General features: G+C 36.5%; 1 protein-coding gene across 1 annotated transcript in view; it reads left to right on the forward strand.

The window, feature by feature from the left end:
* Positions 1-12633, forward strand: part of LOC123661452 (E3 ubiquitin-protein ligase Nedd-4) — a 43708-nt gene extending 31075 nt beyond the window's left edge. Inside the window, exons 12-22 of the mRNA XM_045596408.1 lie at positions 181-262; positions 830-928; positions 1367-1504; positions 2928-3052; positions 3668-3809; positions 4328-4537; positions 4885-4991; positions 5343-5476; positions 9699-9927; positions 10457-10626; positions 11424-12633. Of these exons, the coding sequence (XP_045452364.1) occupies positions 181-262; positions 830-928; positions 1367-1504; positions 2928-3052; positions 3668-3809; positions 4328-4537; positions 4885-4991; positions 5343-5476; positions 9699-9927; positions 10457-10626; positions 11424-11526 (1539 nt within the window). The 3' untranslated portion in view covers positions 11527-12633. The remainder of the gene's footprint in view (positions 1-180; positions 263-829; positions 929-1366; positions 1505-2927; positions 3053-3667; positions 3810-4327; positions 4538-4884; positions 4992-5342; positions 5477-9698; positions 9928-10456; positions 10627-11423) is intronic.
* Positions 12634-19404: the final 6771 nt, after the last annotated feature.

A 19404-nucleotide genomic window follows, 5' to 3' on the forward strand; every position in this document is an offset into this window, starting at 1 on the left:
TAAAACTTAAATGTTTGAAATGTTTATGCCAGTTTAATTTTATTTATATTATTTTGAAAGTTATGCAGGAAAAAGTAATAATATAATTGATTTTTTAATGAAAATCTTGCGCTAGACGCTCGTATTTCGACCTACTGTTTTCGACGTAAGGTCGCTTTTGCATTAGCTGACGTGTTTTAGGACGAGACAGATGGCTCAACTGAAAGTACGAGAAGCGGCAGTTCTAGCAGCAGCCAGAGTCAGAATCTACCGAATAGTGATGGTTAGTATTATTATTATTATTAATAGTATTATTATTATTATGAGAAGAGAGCTATAAACCAGATAATATTTTTGTTGGAAAATGTTCATAGCTATGTCATTTTATAGCCACCGTGGACCTGTTAAACTCCTCTTTTTATGGCGGCATCCTCCGAAATTCGGAAGATTTGGATGCTAAATAGTACGATGAATGAATCAGTTGATTGTTTTGACCTCCTACATATTAGTACCAGTCTTTCGTCTACTTTTCTTAAATAATTGGTTTGTATTTAGGTAATGTAGGGCTTAGCAAGAAACACCTATCTGGAGCAGCTCAAGTATCAAAAGTACTTCAACTATATAGACACAGTCAAAAATGACTGATCTCAAGATCGGAAGCTTTTCTGTTACTCATGGATTTACTCCAAATTGACTAAAAATTCTAGCTATTCTTGCTTGGCATTTCATGACCTTTTTGGTATATGATGGTAATGTCTTAAGGAGAGCTATTTGTTATTTTCACTATATTTTTCAAAAATGTAAAATTTTAGTTTAAATAACTAAAAAAAACTAAGAATATTTATTATAGGTTTGCCGCCTGGTTGGAGCATGCAGCGCGCTCCGAACGGGAGGATATTCTTCATCGACCACAATCAGAAGACCACGACATGGATCGATCCAAGAACAGGTGAACATTTGTGGTGTGGCGGCATTTAGTTTTTACTGGCCGTTATTACTGTGTGGCGCACTCATGTTTATTGTTAGACAACACGCCTTAAATGAGTGATTTCATAATTCCAATGTGTAATACCTACTTTTTCACTTTTCAAATTTAATATAGCCCTGATAAATTTTTGGGTATTTATAGACACGGTAGTGTGGTTTTCATTTGCTTTTAACTAAGTTATATAAAATAAAAATAATATTCGTTTGTCATTTCTATCGTTTGGGGTGGGTTATAATTATATGGCTAACGGAAAGTTCTATTACGAATAGTTTTCGTTTAGCTTTTTTGTTGTTTCTGCGAGATACGCGTACATAAAGCGAGTCGCGCGTCCTGCGGGAGGACGAGCATCGAGACTAACGTAGTATAAGTTTTAATAAATGATTTGCCTTTCGTCGCCAGGGTGCGCGTCCAGCCTGCCGGAGGCGGCGGGGGAGGCGGGCGCGGGCGCGGGGGCGGCGGCCGACGAGCTGGGCGCGCTGCCCGAGGGCTGGGAGGAGCGCGTGCACACGGACGGCCGGATCTTCTTCATCGACCACAGTCAGTGCCGCACACGCACACAACACGCGTGCACGCACACGCACACGCACACGCACGCGCACGCGCGCACAAACACACACACACACACACACACACACACGCACACGCACATACGCACGCACACACATACGCACGACGACGGACTATACATTGCCCATACACCTCGCTCGAGTCTTAATAACGGGGCGTCGTGTCTTGTAATTTTTTTTATACAACTACCGACACGGCTCTCCTGATGGTAAGCGATTACCGTAGCTTATAAACGCCTGCAACACCAGAAGCATCGCAAGCGCGTTGTCGACCCTATTCCTAATCCCCCCGGGAGCTCTGGTCACCTTACTCATCACAGGAAAACAACACTGCTTGACAGCAGTATTATTTAGCTATGATCTTCTGTAAGGTGGAGGCACTACCCGAGTCGAGCTGGTCCAGGTTTTGAGCAGAAAATTTCCTGCTGTTCTCTACCTCAGTTCCCTCAAATACACACACGTAGATACACAGACAAAAATAGACCACATATGATAATTCTTGCACTGCGTCCGCGTACAAATCACGCGGCACGGTGTCGAAGTCTTATTTATTTATTTACTCAAGGCTCATCAACACCAAGTGTACAGAAAACTATGTAGCGACATTTTATTAAAATGTTCGTGTACCCGCACTTACAGATGCCTAGCCTGTAATCATTAGTCGCCTCTTACCCACGGGAAGAGAGGGGGTGGCTATTTTCTTTAATGCCCTACCTGCACAGCATATTTCTTTATCATAACGCAATTTCATTTTATCTATCCTTATTTGACTAACCCGTTGGCGCAGTTTGTAGTGGCCCTGCTTTCTGTTCTGCGGGTTGCGGGTTCGATATATTTATATATGTATTATTTCTATGTATGTTTATCAAAAAAAAAAAAAAAAAAAAATAGTTTTAACAGTCGACTGTTACCTGTAACACAAGCATTTAGTTGCTTAACATGGGAACAGACGACCGTGTGTGTATATTATATGATATTTATTATTTATTTATTTATTTATCGAGTTTTAAATCATAACGATTGAAAAGAAGTTTCACTTCAAAAGCAGTTTAAATTAATGTAATATCTCGTGTAAATTTATAATCGTAAAAATGGACACCGATGGGATTTTTTCTATCGACGATGATAACGATCTCGTGAAAAAGTTTGTAAGCACCATGTATGTTGCCTACGCGTTTGAGCAGCAATGTTATCTATCTCATTCTCACCTATACATTTATGTGTTTCTTACTTTACTCATATCACAATTAGGAGGAAGTTCCACTTCAAGAAGTAAATTTTAAAACGGCTAATTATACCTGATTTTGAAGTCTACTTAAATAAAAAATTTTTTGATTAACCACACACAGACATTGTTTAATAATTTTTAATTTCGTACAATGTGTAACCTCTAGATACCCGTACAACGCAGTGGGAGGACCCGCGGCTCTCCAACCCCCAGATCGCGGGCCCGGCCGTGCCGTACTCACGCGACTACAAGCGCAAGTATGAATACCTCAAGAGCCAGCTGCGTAAACCGGTACGTACTACCTGTTTATTAATATGTAAAAACGGGTAAGCTTTAGACCACACGACTGACGTAAAACTTACGAAGCATAACTCTCTCACTTTCTATCTTCACTAACTTATATCTTAATTTCCGTTCGCCTCACCCGTATCAAAACATATTAAATATGTTGTAAAATTGTTAATTCACACTCTTTATGTTGTAAATTATGAAATTATGAACTGACATACTGTAATCTACAACTGAGATATTAAAGTATATTCTTTATCTCTGAAAACGGGTAATAACTTCACACACACAAACACACACACACACACGCACACGCACAAGCGCGTGCGCACACGCACGCACGCGCACACACACACACACACACACACACACACACACAAATCAGCCTATCGCAGTACACTGCTGGACATTGGTGTTTTGCCCATAATCCCCACGTCGGGCAGGCGAGTTGGTGACCGCAGGGCTGGCTTTGTCGCACCGATGACGCTGCTGCCCGTCTTCGGCCTGTGTATTTCAAAGCCAGCAGTTGAATGGTTATACCGCCATCGGTTTTTATACACACAGCTTCTTTGTATCACCTTAGCAAATTGTAGTTATTATGAAATAATCCGTGTACAGAGCAACGTGCCCAATAAGTTCGAGATCAAAGTGCGTCGAAACTCGATCCTGGAGGACTCGTACCGCATCATCAGCTCCGTCAGCCGCATCGACCTGCTCAAGACCAAACTGTGGGTTGAGTTCGAGTCGGAAGTGGGCCTTGGTGAGACCTTGAAACTACACAAAAATATCCTATAGGGTCCAATAATACGCAAAGAAAATAAAACCGAGAAAAATATTTTTATCTTATAAAATCATACACTCAACTGACCTCAGATGGTCCGGTAATAGGATTAAAACAAATGCTAAAGCCTCTAACACTTTTTTTTTTATATTCAAATTGGTCTTCGTTACTCTTTTTTGTCCCTTTAATGAAGCGAGCCAGATGTTTCGGTTTTGCGACTTGAAATTCTAGTCATAATTAACATGTCTTTCTGAAAATAATTTCGGAAATAATAAAAATATTTTAATTAGTATATGTCATAGACACTATGATATAAAAATAAAGTGTTGATAAAATTTGCATAAAATTTACTTAAGCTGCTTAGCCTTAGCCTTAGCTGCTTTTTAATCTCATATTTATTACCTAATCTTCATATTTATGTTCTTTTAATTTCTCTTTTTTATTTCTAATCTCGCTCTCCAGTTTCATATACTAATCGAATCGCGAATCTTCCACAGATTACGGCGGTCTAGCTCGAGAATGGTTCTTCCTATTATCCAAGGAGATGTTCAATCCCTATTACGGCCTGTTCGAATATTCGGCAATGGACAACTACACGCTTCAGATCAACCCCAACAGCGGGGTGTGCAATGAGGAACATCTCAATTACTTCAAGTTCATCGGCAGAGTCGCCGGCATGGCGGTTTATCATGGGAAGTTGCTTGACGGTGAGTTCACTGATTTATTATAAATTGGTGTAAAACACTGCATTTAGATTTCAAATTTGGCATAGGTTTTTGGTAAAGAAGCTTACGGCCTACATGATGGTAAGCGGTCACCGTAGCTAATAGACGTCTGCAACAACAGAAGCATCGCAAGCGCTTTGTCGACCCTATCCCTAATCCCCCCAGGAACTCTGGTTACCATACTTATCATAGGAACACAACATTCTAGACTAACCAGTGGGTAACCTAGTACCTCTTCTACTAAGAAAAAAGTTGAAAAATAATAAAAATACGAGTTATGTATAACTGTTTAATAAAATATTGTTCTAAAACCGAATTTGTTACCTCAGCATTCTTCATCCGTCCATTCTACAAGATGATGCTGGGCAAGCCCATCGAGCTGCTGGATATGGAGTCCGTCGACCTCGAGTACTACAACTCGCTCATGTGGATCAAGGTACACTTACGTTTGTCACTATACCAACATTAAGCAATAATAAATACTTTACATCTAAAGGCTTTTGATGGCGGAAATGCGGTTTCGATATTCTGGAAAGTGAAATGACAATAAATGCTTCATATTCAATGGCCATCCCGCCAATTCACAGTGGTGGATTAAGCACGATCCTTCTCTTAGACGCAGAAAGTGCCCTATGTCCACCAGTGGGATATTACAGGCTGAATCGAAATTTAATAACCAACCCGTAGGATGTAGCTTACTCACCAGCTTACTCCCCAAAACAGGCGTGCGTCAAGAAGTTTTACATCAAAACAATCGAAATGATTTTTTTTTAATATTTTGTTATAGGAAAACGACCCATCGGAGCTGTACCTAACGTTCGCAGTGGACGAGGAACAATTTGGAAAGACCATCCAGAGAGAGCTGAAGCCGGGGGGTGCCAACATTCCCATCGACAACGAGAACAAGGACGAGTACATCAAGTGAGAACTTAACATAACAATACACTTTATTGTAAACCAAAACAGAAATAATACATATTATGGACTTAAACAGAGTATCATCAGGCACAAAGGGCGGCCTTATCGCTAAAAAGCGATCTCTTCCAGGCAACCTAGGGGCAGTAGAGATGGTATTTTGTCAGTGTAGGTGTACAAATTGAGACATAAACGTTTGAATATATTTACTTATACACATACATACATAAACACATCCATAAATACACACATACACACACATATACATACATATACGAGTATACATAAATACAAATATAAATAGAACTTTCATTTAAAATGATTTAGTCAAACTTAGGCTTAGAGATTAGATAAAACGAACTTTGAAAAACTCCAACTTTTGTTATCAAATGGAATATTCAATTTATTATATTACGGTGACTTTTTGGAGTATTTTCAGAACTAAAATAGTGAAAACAATGACATTATATTACGGTCGAAGTTGGTCAACTAGACTGAAATAAAATTATAAATTATTTATTATTTCGTTAATATAAAATATAGTATACTATACCCTCTCCCAGATTTAATTGCATAATTACGACTGTCAAATAGTCAAAAATACATTTAGACTATAGTGCTTTAATGTTCATACGGGGATTAACGCGAACAAAATTTTTTAAGGTAAAATATATTACCTTGAGGCCTGAGGTATAAATATAAACGAGAAATATCAGAATAGGCACCTTCCGGTTGACTTACAGAATAGGGACATAATAAGTGTTGTGTGTCGCGGTACAAATGACAATAATCACGAGTTGAGGGTGGATGAAGAAACATCTACCCTGACAGCGGAGTCGTGACATCGCTGGATCAGTCTGCCTGCGACCACGGCTGGTGTAACCTGGCCGAAACGTCAGGCCTCAAGGTAATATATTTTACCTTAAAAAATTTTGTTCGCGTTAATCCCCGTATGAACATTAAAATATAATAATGAAACGCGAAAGTTTAAAAGTTGTTTTAGACTATAGTGCGTTCAACGAGCCGAGACACCAAATGTAAACAAACTAAATGCGGGGTCATTCAACTATGCAGGGTTTTGTAACCTTTTTATTACTTACACAAATTTTTAAAATGTAAGATATATTTATATTTTGATAATTACTGAATTTAATATAATTAATTAAATATAACAACCATCCCGATCGTTTCAGGACACGAAATGAAATATAAATAAATAATACAAAATCAAAGGGCCGTACGCGGTCCGATTGTTTTCAGGGCCAGTTAAAATATCGTTCGACCTTTCAGAGAGACGTGCAGCAGATAGCAAACAAACAAGATAGAAAGAGATAGACTATATTTTGTTTGTTCCGTCGTCGCTACGAAAAAATGATGGGCTTTGTTTACATTTGGTATCTGTTCTCGTTGAACAGACTTTACATGTAATGGAACTCTAGGAAATGTGTCAACTGGAATAACCTATCAGTTGTATCAGTGTGTGAAATCTATTATAGAGTAGATTATACCTCCCTCAGATTTATTTGCGTTATTACATCCCATAGTATTAATTATTACTTGGTGGGACTCGAGCCACTACAACCAACTATCAATTCTATAGTCGATATTACTCTTAGACTATTTCCAGGGGTACTACAGGATATGTGATCTAGATTTGATTACGCCATGATGATTCTTCAATGTATAACAGAATTGAATGGAGTTGATAAAACCTTCACTACCAATTACGAATTAAATAGTCGATACCATCCTTAGCCTACTTCTAGTATAGTCTTAGACTCCACGTAATAGAACTACAGCTGTAATTGTCCACGTATTTCACTGAGGTAGGCCACAGCAGGAAATTTCCTGCTCAAAATATGGAGCAGCCCGACTGGGGAAGTACATCGACCTTACAGAAGATCACAGCTAAATAATACTGCTTTCAAACAGTGTCGTGTTCCTGTTGGTTCGTAAGGTGACCAGGGCTCTAGGAGGAATTGGGGATAGGGTCGGTAACGCGCTTCTGATGTTTATGGTGTTGTATATATATATATATATATATATATATATATATATATATATATATATATATATATATATATATATATATATATATATATATATATATATATATACACTCGAGAGCATAGAAATCGCACACCCCCTACATTTTCATTTTGACCGCAAGTATTTTTTAAATTTAAGGTTGTTTGCTAATACAACTTACATTAAATTAAAATGCACATTGTTAGCTTTCTAAAAACCCATTATGAATAGCTTTGACCTTCGCAATCATTACAATAGGAACAAAACAACAGAATGACCCAAATTCACTCGTTACAGGTAGCGTGGTTTGTAAGACTTTGAGCAGGAATAAAAGGTTAAAAAAACAATATTTTTTCGAAGACAAAAATTTGTTAATACGAGGTATTGCCCCCCCTAGCCTGAATAACCGCTTCCATTCGATTTTTCATTGTAGAAATAATTTTTTTTACAAACTCTTGCGGTATGCTGTTCCATTCTTCCTTAATTGCGGTTTGGAGTTCTCTTAGACCTGTCGGCGGTACGTTTCTTGCCCTTACTCTTTTCTTTAGTTCATCCCATAAGTGCTCAATAGGATTGAGATCAGGGCTTCGAGCAGGCCACGCCATAACGGGTATTTCAACCTCCTCCAAGTACTGGCGTACTATAGCGGCGGTGTGTGGTCTGGCGTTATCATGCATAAAAATGAAATTTGCGCCGATAAATGCGGAAAAAGGCACAACATGTTCTTCCAGGATTTCCTCGATGTAACGTCGGGAAGTCAATCCTCCCGATCGACGGTCGGTATCGGCCCCTGTGATGAACACAAGTTCGGTTTTCGCTTCCAGTGAAATGCCTCCCCAAAACATGCACGAACCACCGCCGTATGAGACCCGTTCGGAAATGCAGCACTGAGAAAAACGCTCACCAGATCTTCGATAGACTCTACTCCTTCCATCGTTACCATGGAGACATATCCTGGTTTCGTCAGAGAAGAGTATTGTCTTCCATTGATCCATTGTCCAATTTAGGTGATTTCGTGCAAACAGAAGGCGCGCTTGTCTGTGTACTGGGGTCAATTTTGGGCCAGTTGCCGCTCTGTGCGCTGTCAGGCCTCCTTCGGCTAGTCTTCTTCTAACTGTCCACCGACTAACTTCCACTTCTCTAACTTCCTGGAGTTGCTGTCCGAGTTGAACTGCATTTAACCGGCGATTTCGCAGTGATGTCGTCACAAGATAACGATCATCGCGCTGAGTTGTGGCACGTTTTCGGCCTGTTCCTGGTCGCCTGGTAAAGCTACCAGTTTGTTGATATCGCTCGTATACACGTCGAACAGCATATCTGCTCAAATTTAACTGACGAGCCACTTGACTTTGGTTCTGTCCAGCTTCAATTAGTGCAACCACTTGAGATGCTGCTTCCGGTGTGGTATCCATTTTCTTGTTCAGAATGATAACGTATTCGGTAAAGGACCTTTCTGACTGCAAGTTGAAATGTAAATGATGTCATTTCAATCATCCCTTAACCTTTTATACCTGCTCAAAGTCTTACAAACCGAACTACCCGAACAAGTGAATTTGGGTAATTCTATTGTTTTGTTGCTATTGAAATGATTTCGAAGGTCAAAGCTACACATAATGGGTTTTTAGAAAGCTAACAATGTGTACTTCAATTTAATTCAAGTTGTATTTGCAAACGACATTAAATTAAAAAAAATACTTGCGGTCAAAATGAAAATGTATGGGTGTGCGATTTCTTTGCTCTCGAGTGTATATATATAGAATAATAATTAGCTACGTTAATAATTTTCACATATTTTGGATTTTCAGAATACAGATAGCTAATCTACATACACGTTTACCTAAGTCACAGCGACATACATACTGTGATACTACCTACAAACCCACCAAGCAATTAATATTATTTATTAACTAGAATTATCAGGCAGAGAAAGTGTTATTTATTATTATTATTAGCGGTGCAAGTCGCGTCGTCCTTTCGATAATGAATCAATCAATGAAACATAGACTTACAAATGTCAGGACAGTACAATAAAAACTTAAAAAAATCATTTTTAATGAATGTTTTGAGTTATGTCAAATGTCGTAGAACAAATGTTGTTGTACATAATGTTAGCTATCTTGTCCTGCAAGGATGCTGGTGTTTTACAAGTAACCCTGTATATATATATCTTGCGATGATGACGAGAGCGCCCTCGGCCCAGGCTGGTGATCCAGTGGCGCTTCGTCAGCCGCGTCCAGGAGCAGATGTTCGCGTTCCTGGAGGGGCTGGGCGCGCTCGTGCCGCTGCCGCTGCTGAAGATCTTCGACGAGCACGAGCTGGAGCTGCTGCTGTGCGGCATCCAGCACATCGACGTGCGCGACTGGCGCGCCAACACGCTCTACAAGGGCGACTACCACGCCAACCACCTCGTGGTGCAGTGGTTCTGGAGGGTAATGCGTCCCAACTTAAACTCCAGCCTTCATACGGGAAATTCATTCTAAACTCGCCTCTAAATGCTTTTAAAAGGGCGATTTTAAGATTTAGAAATAAATTCTAATAAAACTTACTTTATCTACTCTCGTGACCCAAAAAAGGGAAAAAGGGGAAAACTTTTTTTTTTAAATAAACAAAACTCATACCAAAAGGCTCACCCATCAACTAGAAAAAATCAGTTTTTTAGAATTGTTTTTTTTTTTAAATATCTACCGTCGTTTAGGATCAAAGAGAGATGTACTAGTGCAAAAGCGACACAGAACAACATCGACCGCCACCTACCTACCTTTTTTTTTACGCTGGAAAATGCATTTACGCAACCCCGTCACCCGAAGGCGACGGGAGTCTGAGACTCCCGGCGGGAAGTTCAATGCCGGACTACTCAGTAAAAACCAGCGGTGCCCTCGTCGTCATAGTGGGGCGCCATGGGACCCGCCACCTACCTATCTACCTTATATTAAACTAACCCCACCCCCCTCCGAACAGGTGGTGCTGTCGTTCTCCAACGAAATGCGGTCCCGCCTGCTCCAGTTCGTGACGGGAACGTCCCGCGTCCCCATGAATGGCTTCAAGGAGCTTTACGGCTCCAACGGGCCGCAGCTCTTCACCATCGAGAAGTGGGGCTCGCCCGACAACTACCCGCGCGCGCACACCTGGTACTACCTCTACCTCACAATCATATTTCTCATAGCGTAATTAGTAGTAGTAATAGTAGTAGGAGTTATAAATGTATTCTAACCCGGCAGACATCGTCCTGCCCGGAAAACAGCTACCAAATTTGATTGCTTGCATACCGATAGCAGCGCCACCTACCGGGTCCAATTGAGATAAAAACTATCTCCCAAGTTGGGCCAAATTACAGATGCTTACAAAATTTGATAAAAATTGGTTCAGTAGTTTCGGAGTTTATCGCCCACATACATCGTGACACGAAATTTATATATATATAAGATATATTAATGTGGTGAAAAAAAAAAACAATAAAAAAGCATGTAATATTGTATATTGCATATTTAATATCGTTATAACATTGAAAAGCTGTCAGTGTCGGCTCATCCTAGCAATTCTAGGCGGTTTTAGAACTGCTGGTCTGAAATTAAACTATTGTAAAAAAAATGTACGCCGTATAGTAACAAATATTTTATGTAGTAAAAATGACACGGGCGACTAGCCCGTGGATGTTTTTAATATAATTTAAATAATAATAATAATAATTTAAAAAACACACACGCTCAAATGCACACGCGTGTGAGCACACACACGAGGAAGTTTACGGGACAAAAAATAGTAGTACGTGAACTATTTGGGAGGATCTTAAAAGACACACACACACAGCATAAAAAAATGTCCAGACCACTACAGACGTCTGCATAATCTACACAAACACCAAATAGCCTGGATCCATCTTCTTTTACATGAATACAGTTAAATAATAAACAATTTTCGTTTACAGCTTCAACCGTATCGACCTTCCACCTTACGAGAGCTACCAGCAGCTCAGGGAGAAGCTCGTGAAGGCAATTGAAGGGTCGCAAGGGTTCGCTGGGGTTGACTGAGATTTAATTAACGACACCGACGCATTTATCAGAGCCATACTGTACGGTTGATAGCCTCGAGGACCTGTTCACCTCATTAGGTCTTGAGGGCTACGAAAGTGATACAGTGCTTGTGAACATTTTGTGAAGACAACGAGTTTTTTCATATAAGTGTCTTTACCCGCATATGTCACGTTAGTTTTAGTGGTCGTAAACATTTTTTAAGAGGTTCGGAATTTTCCTTAAATGTCTAAATCGATTTCAATTGCTTTTTTTAATAATTATACACGAAATAATTTTTCTTTTGTCGTTCTTTTGAATCCTATTCTATGTGTACAAGAATACATAAAATATTTTGCTATTTTCCGTATTCGCATCTAAAAAACAATAGTTAACTAATATGGTATAAAATTAACTTCAATTAAAATATTTGATATAAAGAAGAGATTTAAATTAAAAAAAATGCCATTTTGTCAATAGTAATATAAATATGGTGCCATTTAGATGTGACTCAAATTAGACAATATACATTTATGTCGGTGGGGTTGCTAGAATATATAATTGGAAACGAGTGAGTGTATAATTGAGATGCCTTGTATAGTTATATCGTAATGTTACTACATAATTATTGCTAATACGTGTACTAAGAGTATTTTTTTGCTGAAATCTTATTTATTAAAGGCGCTGGTTCACTTTTTATAGCCTATTTATTAAGGTTTCTTATAGGCAATAGATAATCATCTATGACGCTATGACTCATAATAGTCGAGTAATAACTATTAATGTCGATCAATACAAGAGGTACTTAAAAATACACCGCTATCATCTAGTTCTTAATAAAAAAAAATATTTTATAAAATAATTTACCCGCCATTAGATATTAAAAGTGAAGTTGTGTATTATAAATATCTATTAATTGTCTGGCAACCCTGAATACGTTAATGCATTTAAAAATTTACGATAAAACACTGTCAATTTATTCGTTTTTTATATAAAATTGCTAATTATAATTATATATATTAAAAATTCGTCGCTATTCGAACCTTAATGTAAAATCATGAGTGATATTTAATGTAACCTACCTAAATATGTTATAAACGTTGAAATATTAAAATTATACAATTATTACTGAGGTGTATATTTATTTGTCACGCTTATCTAATGCCGTCGTATGTGATCACTATTATACTATACATCATATACTTATTTCGTTATAAATGTTATATGTTGATCACAAATAAAATAAATTCATTATCGAATTATTATTCCATCGCTTAAATACTATATTGCGTTCGGCTAGCTCTTAAATCGTATAAAATTATACAGTATATATTAATTTATATAATTCTATATCTCATACTGTATATATTTTTTATATCAAATCCTTTCTATAATTTCTTTTCTTGACTTTTCTTGACATTTTTCGATAAATATTATACAAGTCATAATATAAGTATTATTATGCATAGCTGAATGTAATATGTATAATTTAATTTTAATATTTTAAATACTGTTTGTATATAGACTTAGGTTACTTGTAAAAAAATTGCTAATATATAAAAATGTATAAAACATGTTCGAGTTCCAAGTGATCCGTGTGATGGAGTTGACGAAAAAATATTGAGCAATTTTTTTTTCTAAGCCATGTATTTATTTAGTTTTAAAATATCATATTCCGACCCCTTTTTTCGTAATTAATTTATTTTAATAAAAAAATCTTACTTAATTAACGTTAGGTTTACGGAGATATAACTTTGTTTTATAAGCGTAATTTAGTTTTCCTCGTAATTTTATTTTTTATTTATCATTAATTTTAATATTTTGTATCGAAATGCAATATATAAATACAATATGCGATTACTTCTAAATAATATTTAAGTATCGTTTCTATTAATTTAATGTGAAAATAAAAAATATTAAAATAAATTCGTCACAGTATTTAATTCTGTGAATAAATCGCCTTATATTTACTAAACTGTATATTGGCATATATACTATCAAAATATTAAGTCCTTTTCACACTGCAATAAAAAAAACCATCAATTATTTATACATTACAATATTTATACTGCAATAATTATATTAGTAGCAATAACCATATAAAAACTCAGTTATTTAAAAACTGACTCAAAATAGCAAGTCGACTTGAGTCGACTTAAATGTGTTAAATTAAGCAATGTATTGAAATATTAAAAATTATTTTTATACATGTTCTAATATGTTAAACATTTGAATTATGTTATATAGTTATAATATTGATTTTGAAAATTTATTCAATTCAACCTCGATCAAGCTTTAAATGTTGATTGAGTTAAATAAATATTTTGAGTTGACTCACATTAGCCGTAAAATTCAACTCTATACGGATTGAAATTTATATATTTTTCTGTATTAATAAATAATAGATATAAAAAAATTCGTGCTTGCTAAATATTAAGCAAACATTAATTATTTGTCATTATAAAATATTATTCCTGTTTTGTCATATAAGTTAATTTTAAAGTTTTTTGTATATTTAAAGTCACGAAAACGTATTCTTTCGCCGATAAAAACCTCTTTTGTGACATTTTCATTTAAAACTTTTTCCATTTCGCACTTAAATAGCTACCTTTCTAGACGATTCTCTTTTAAACAGATGTTAAATATCGATCTTTCTAGATGGTCCTTTTTTATCAAACTATATTATTTGTTTATTATTATATAATATTGCGACATTTTACTGTATTCAACTTATAATCATTTTTAATTTACTATAAATTTTGAATTTATTTATTTGCGAAATAATACGTTATTGACTTAAAGCGATAAAATTGTATTTTTAAGTATGGTTTAAAGTAAGAACAATGTTTGGTGTTGTCGAAACGATGACTATTTTTATTACGTCTGAAATATAACGAGCCTGTACATAGTTTATCGAAAGGATTAATAAATGCAAATAAAATATCGATTACATCGTTGATTCGGATCTTTTATTTATTAATTTTACTATTACAGAATCTTCCTTAAGAATTTTAGCTCACTCTTTTGATATAAGGGACCATCCACAAATTACGTCACGCTCTATGAGGTGTGGGGTCGACTAAGTGTGACATTGTGTGACCAGGGGTGGGGAGGGGTCCAAAGTTTTGTGTCATCACATTTCAAAATATAACATATCTAAATAGTTGTTAGTTAAATAGAAATAAATATAATGTCGAGACTGATGTTTTAATTTATGAATTAAAAATATGTGACGTCACACTAGGTAGAGAGGGTCTCATGATGTGACCATGTGTAATAAAGGACGAGGGACCGTTCCAAATTCGTGGTAATCGTGTAACGTAAGTAATGAATGGCCTGTAATTAAAAACAGTATACCAAAAAGTAAAGAAATAATAATCTCAATGGCTTACACGGTAATTGTGTTTGTTTTAAATCAACAAAACCGACTTCAATTTACAGAACAAGTAATTAAATGAGAACATCATTAACGTAGGTAGTCTAAAAATAGTCAAATGAATAAACATTATTAAAAATAACTCGACAAGTTTTCGTCAGATCTCGCCCAAATGTTAATGGGACTACGTAATAATCATCAAAATCAATACACAAGGTAAATAGTTGAGGTAACACACAAACATACAGTCTAATTGAGAAATTCTCCCTTATTGATGTCGGTTAAAAATTATCATGGAGGGCGATTGATTCCAAAGTAGCTACACAGACCCTATGACTTATATACTTCAAGACTGATTTATAGACATCTTTAAGATACTCACACGGTCGTCTTTTCTTAAGGTAAGCAATTTTTGCTTGTATTAGGTACCAGAAGATTGATAGTTACATTTTTTGGCGATAAATAAGCATATAAGCATATAACATATAATTTTGAAGATATCTTAGAAAACCTTGTTCATAGCTACAGCCACGTGGTTATAATGGGAGATTTTAACACCTGCTTACTGAAAGGCGACACAAACAGTAAAAAACTGTTAGAGATAACAGAATCATGTAATTTGCATATCCTACCTCTATCAGCTACACACCATTCTCCTGGCTGTACCCCCTCGCTTCTTGACCTTATTATGGTATCATCACTAGATTCAGTTTTCAAATATGGGCAACATTCCGCTGATATGTTTTCTTATCATGATTTGATCTTTCTCTCATACAAAATTCGTCCTCCCAAATCCAAATCAAAAACTCTTCTCCAACGTAATTTTGGCGGAATTGATAGAGACCATCTCTGTAACGATGCTCGTCGAATGGACTGGTCTGAGGTTTATGATGCTGACTCTATAGATGAAAAGGTGGAGCTGTTTAATATGCGAATAATCCAGCTATATGACATACACGCACCTATAAGGCCTGTGAGATTAAAGCACCATCCGGCTCCGTGGCTATCTGAGGAGCTTAAAACTTTAATTGCCGATAAAAACAAAGCCAAGTATAAATATAAAATCAATAACACTGACCGTAACCGCGATAAATATAAAAAAATCCGTAATCGCTGCAATACATTATGTAGAGATGCTCAACGACGCCACATCCATAAATTTGTCGAAAACGGCGACATTGCTAAAACATGGAAATTTCTCGAAACCTTAGGAGTTGGTAAATCGTCTCGTAAAAACTCTTTAAATATTGACATTGAGCTTCTCAATAAGCATTTCTCCTCTTCCACGATACTCAATGATGTTGATAAACAACAAACTTTAAATTATCTTTCATCACTATCAACTTCTAACATCTTACCGTTTACTTTCTCCTCTGTCACCGGGAGTGATGTTAGAAGAGTTGCGCTGTCTGTGGCTTCGAATGCCGTCGGAGCCGACTGCTTAAGCCGTAATATGATCATCCCTATCCTAGATATAATTATTCCTATTTTGTTACACATCCTTAATTACTCTCTCACGTGTAGTAAGTTTCCCAAAACCTGGAAAGATGCACATATTATCCCTATTCCTAAAAAAACTAGTGCTACCTGTATATCCGATTTCCGGCCGATTTCTATTCTTCCTTTCCTCTCAAAAATCCTAGAAAAGTTAGTTTTCCAACAATTAAATAGTTTCCTTTACAAACATTCCCTCTTAAATCCTCTTCAATCTGGATTTCGTTCTGGTCATAGTACGGCTTCAGCTCTGGTCAAGGTTACCGACGACATCCGACTGGCTATGGATAATAAACAACTCACTGTTTTAATACTTTTGGACTTTAGTAACGCGTTCAACTGTGTTGACCACGACATTCTATTGAGTGTGTTGCGCGCTTTTAGCATGTCTCACTCGGTGATAGACTGGTTTCTGAGCTACCTCAAAGGGCGACGACAGCGCATACGCTACGATGATGCCACATCTTCATGGTGTGATGTCCAAGCTGGCGTACCTCAAGGCGGCGTTCTATCTCCATTGCTCTTCTCAATCTTTATCAATTCGATTACTCAATCCATTTCTTCTCTCTACCATATGTATGCAGACGATGTCCAAATTTATCGTCACGCAACGCTTCAAGATCTCCATAGTACAATTGATTTAATCAACAGAGATTTAGCTAATATTTCTAAGTGGAGTAGACGCTACGGACTTAATGTTAACCCGAGCAAATCACAGGTTATAGTTATTGGTAGTCCAAGCTTGATCGCAGCGGTTGATAGCTCAACACTACCTACTATCTTTTATAATGGTATTAGTCTGCCTTACTGTGCCACCGTAAGGGACCTTGGTATACAACTCGATCGGACTTTGTCGTGGTCAGAACAATTAAAAGAAGTCAGAAGAAAAACTTTCGCTGCATTGAGCTCCCTACGGCGCCTCAAGTCTTTTTTACCAATTCCTACCAAAATTATGTTGGCGAATTCTCTCCTCCTATCGATTCTCAACTATGCAGATGTAAGCTATATTAATCTAACAGAGGACCAACTTAATAGGCTTGAGCGTCTTCAAAATTTTGCTATACGGTTTATATTCTGCCTTCGCAAATATGACCATGTTTCTGAATTTCGTTCCAAGCTCAAGTGGCTTCCAATACGTTCTCGCCGAAACCTGCATATTTTATCTCTTCTGTACTGTGCGTTGTTTGATCCTAAGGCTCCGTCTTATTTAAAAGATAAGTTTGAATTTATCGGGGACCCTTCTTCCCTAAGATCTTCGAGGAGACTAATGTTAAAAATGCCTGTTCATAAAACAAAATTTTTCAGTCAGTCTTTCACCATTCGGGCAATTAAACTATGGAATAATTTACCATTATGTATCAAAGAAGCCAAATCACTCCCATCGTTCAAAAGATTAGTTAAAATACATTACCTTAATACTGAGAGCGATTCCAATTAAATTTATTTGTTTATTAATTTTATTATTTATTTTTTTTTAATTTATTTATGGCGAAATTGATTGTAACTGCTATGAGATACTGTTGTTATATTTATTAGTTTATTATATTATATTAATCAAATGTATATATATGTATTGCTTATAAGTATTAATGTGTAGATATTTGTATGTAAGTTTATTACAATATAACTGCACCACCTACCCGATCCTCAAATAAATAGTATTCAATCCTATTTCGGGTTGTCTGGAAGAAATGGCTAACTAGCCATAAGACCGCCTCTTGTACTACACATTCTTAAGTTGTCTGTATTATTATTATTTTGTATTTGCATATTGTGGTGTACAATAAAGAGTAAATAAATAAATAAATAAATCCGTTCAGTAGAGTTTGAGGGAATCGATCACATACACTTTTGGGGACTTTGTTTTATAATACACTAACTGTTGCCCGTGACTACGTCCGCGTGAAGCGCGCGTCGCGTCGAACAAAACGGTTCGTTGAATTCGTCAGAATTGAATAGAATATAATAGTATTGTAGTGTAAATATGTTTAAAATATACTGCATGAAATTTAGTTTTTAATATAATTCTACGTAAATTTATGCCAAGGAATAGCGTAACGCACGCTCCTCCGAGACTCCTTGACGACAGGGGTAAATAAAAAAGTATTCTCGTAACGTTAAGGTTAGATATTGTAGAAAGTATTTTTTTTATACTACTTAGAAGTGATCAATATAAATGTTTCTTGAACATATTAGGGTTGCAAACGCGGTTATTTTCCTGTAAGCCGACCCTGCTGTATATGTTTCATACAAACTATCAGCCCCAATTAGCGGTCTAATATTGCAAAATCCGTTCTTAGCGGACGTATACTAACTATAATCTACCTCCCTGCTAAATTTCATTTTTGTCCATCTTGGATGGATGGACCATCCAGCGGTTTTTGAGTTCTCGTGTTAAGTGAGTCAGTGACTTTTCTCTTTTACATATATAGATTACGATGCATTATTTGGACACCTCATCACTATCTATAGAGCATACATTTTAAATTTCAAGTCCTCTTACTTCAAAAACAAAGGACTTTCATACAAACTTCCAACCCCCGTCTTATCCCCTTAGGGGCCGAGTTTCGTAAAATCCGTTCTTAGCGGATGTCTACGCTTTATAAGAAACCTACTTGCCAAACAAGTTTGTAGGTGTTATAGTTTCGGAGATTTCGTGATGAGTGACCTTTCGCTTTTATATATAATATAGATATAGATACACATAACTAGTTGCTTTCATCATCATTGCGCACCTGCCAGTCCTTTATAAAGGGAGCCCTTGCCCACCAACCAATATAAAACCACTAATGAAGTCGATAATATTTTGTACTAAATCAAACATTCTTGCCATTAATATTCTTGGCATTATTTGAATAATGGCATATATTTACATAATATGTACGTTCATAAAATATTATGAAGATAAATGTTTTAGCGGTTCTATTCAAATTACATCATTATTGACTATGTAACTGTTATACAATTATAATTACTTGAACAAGTTGCGCGTGCGACAATCTTGTCTGATTCAAAATATGAATGAGGTA

Source organism: Melitaea cinxia, chromosome 17 (genome assembly GCF_905220565.1).
Source record: "Melitaea cinxia chromosome 17, ilMelCinx1.1, whole genome shotgun sequence".
Taxonomy (NCBI): Eukaryota; Metazoa; Arthropoda; class Insecta; order Lepidoptera; family Nymphalidae; genus Melitaea; species Melitaea cinxia.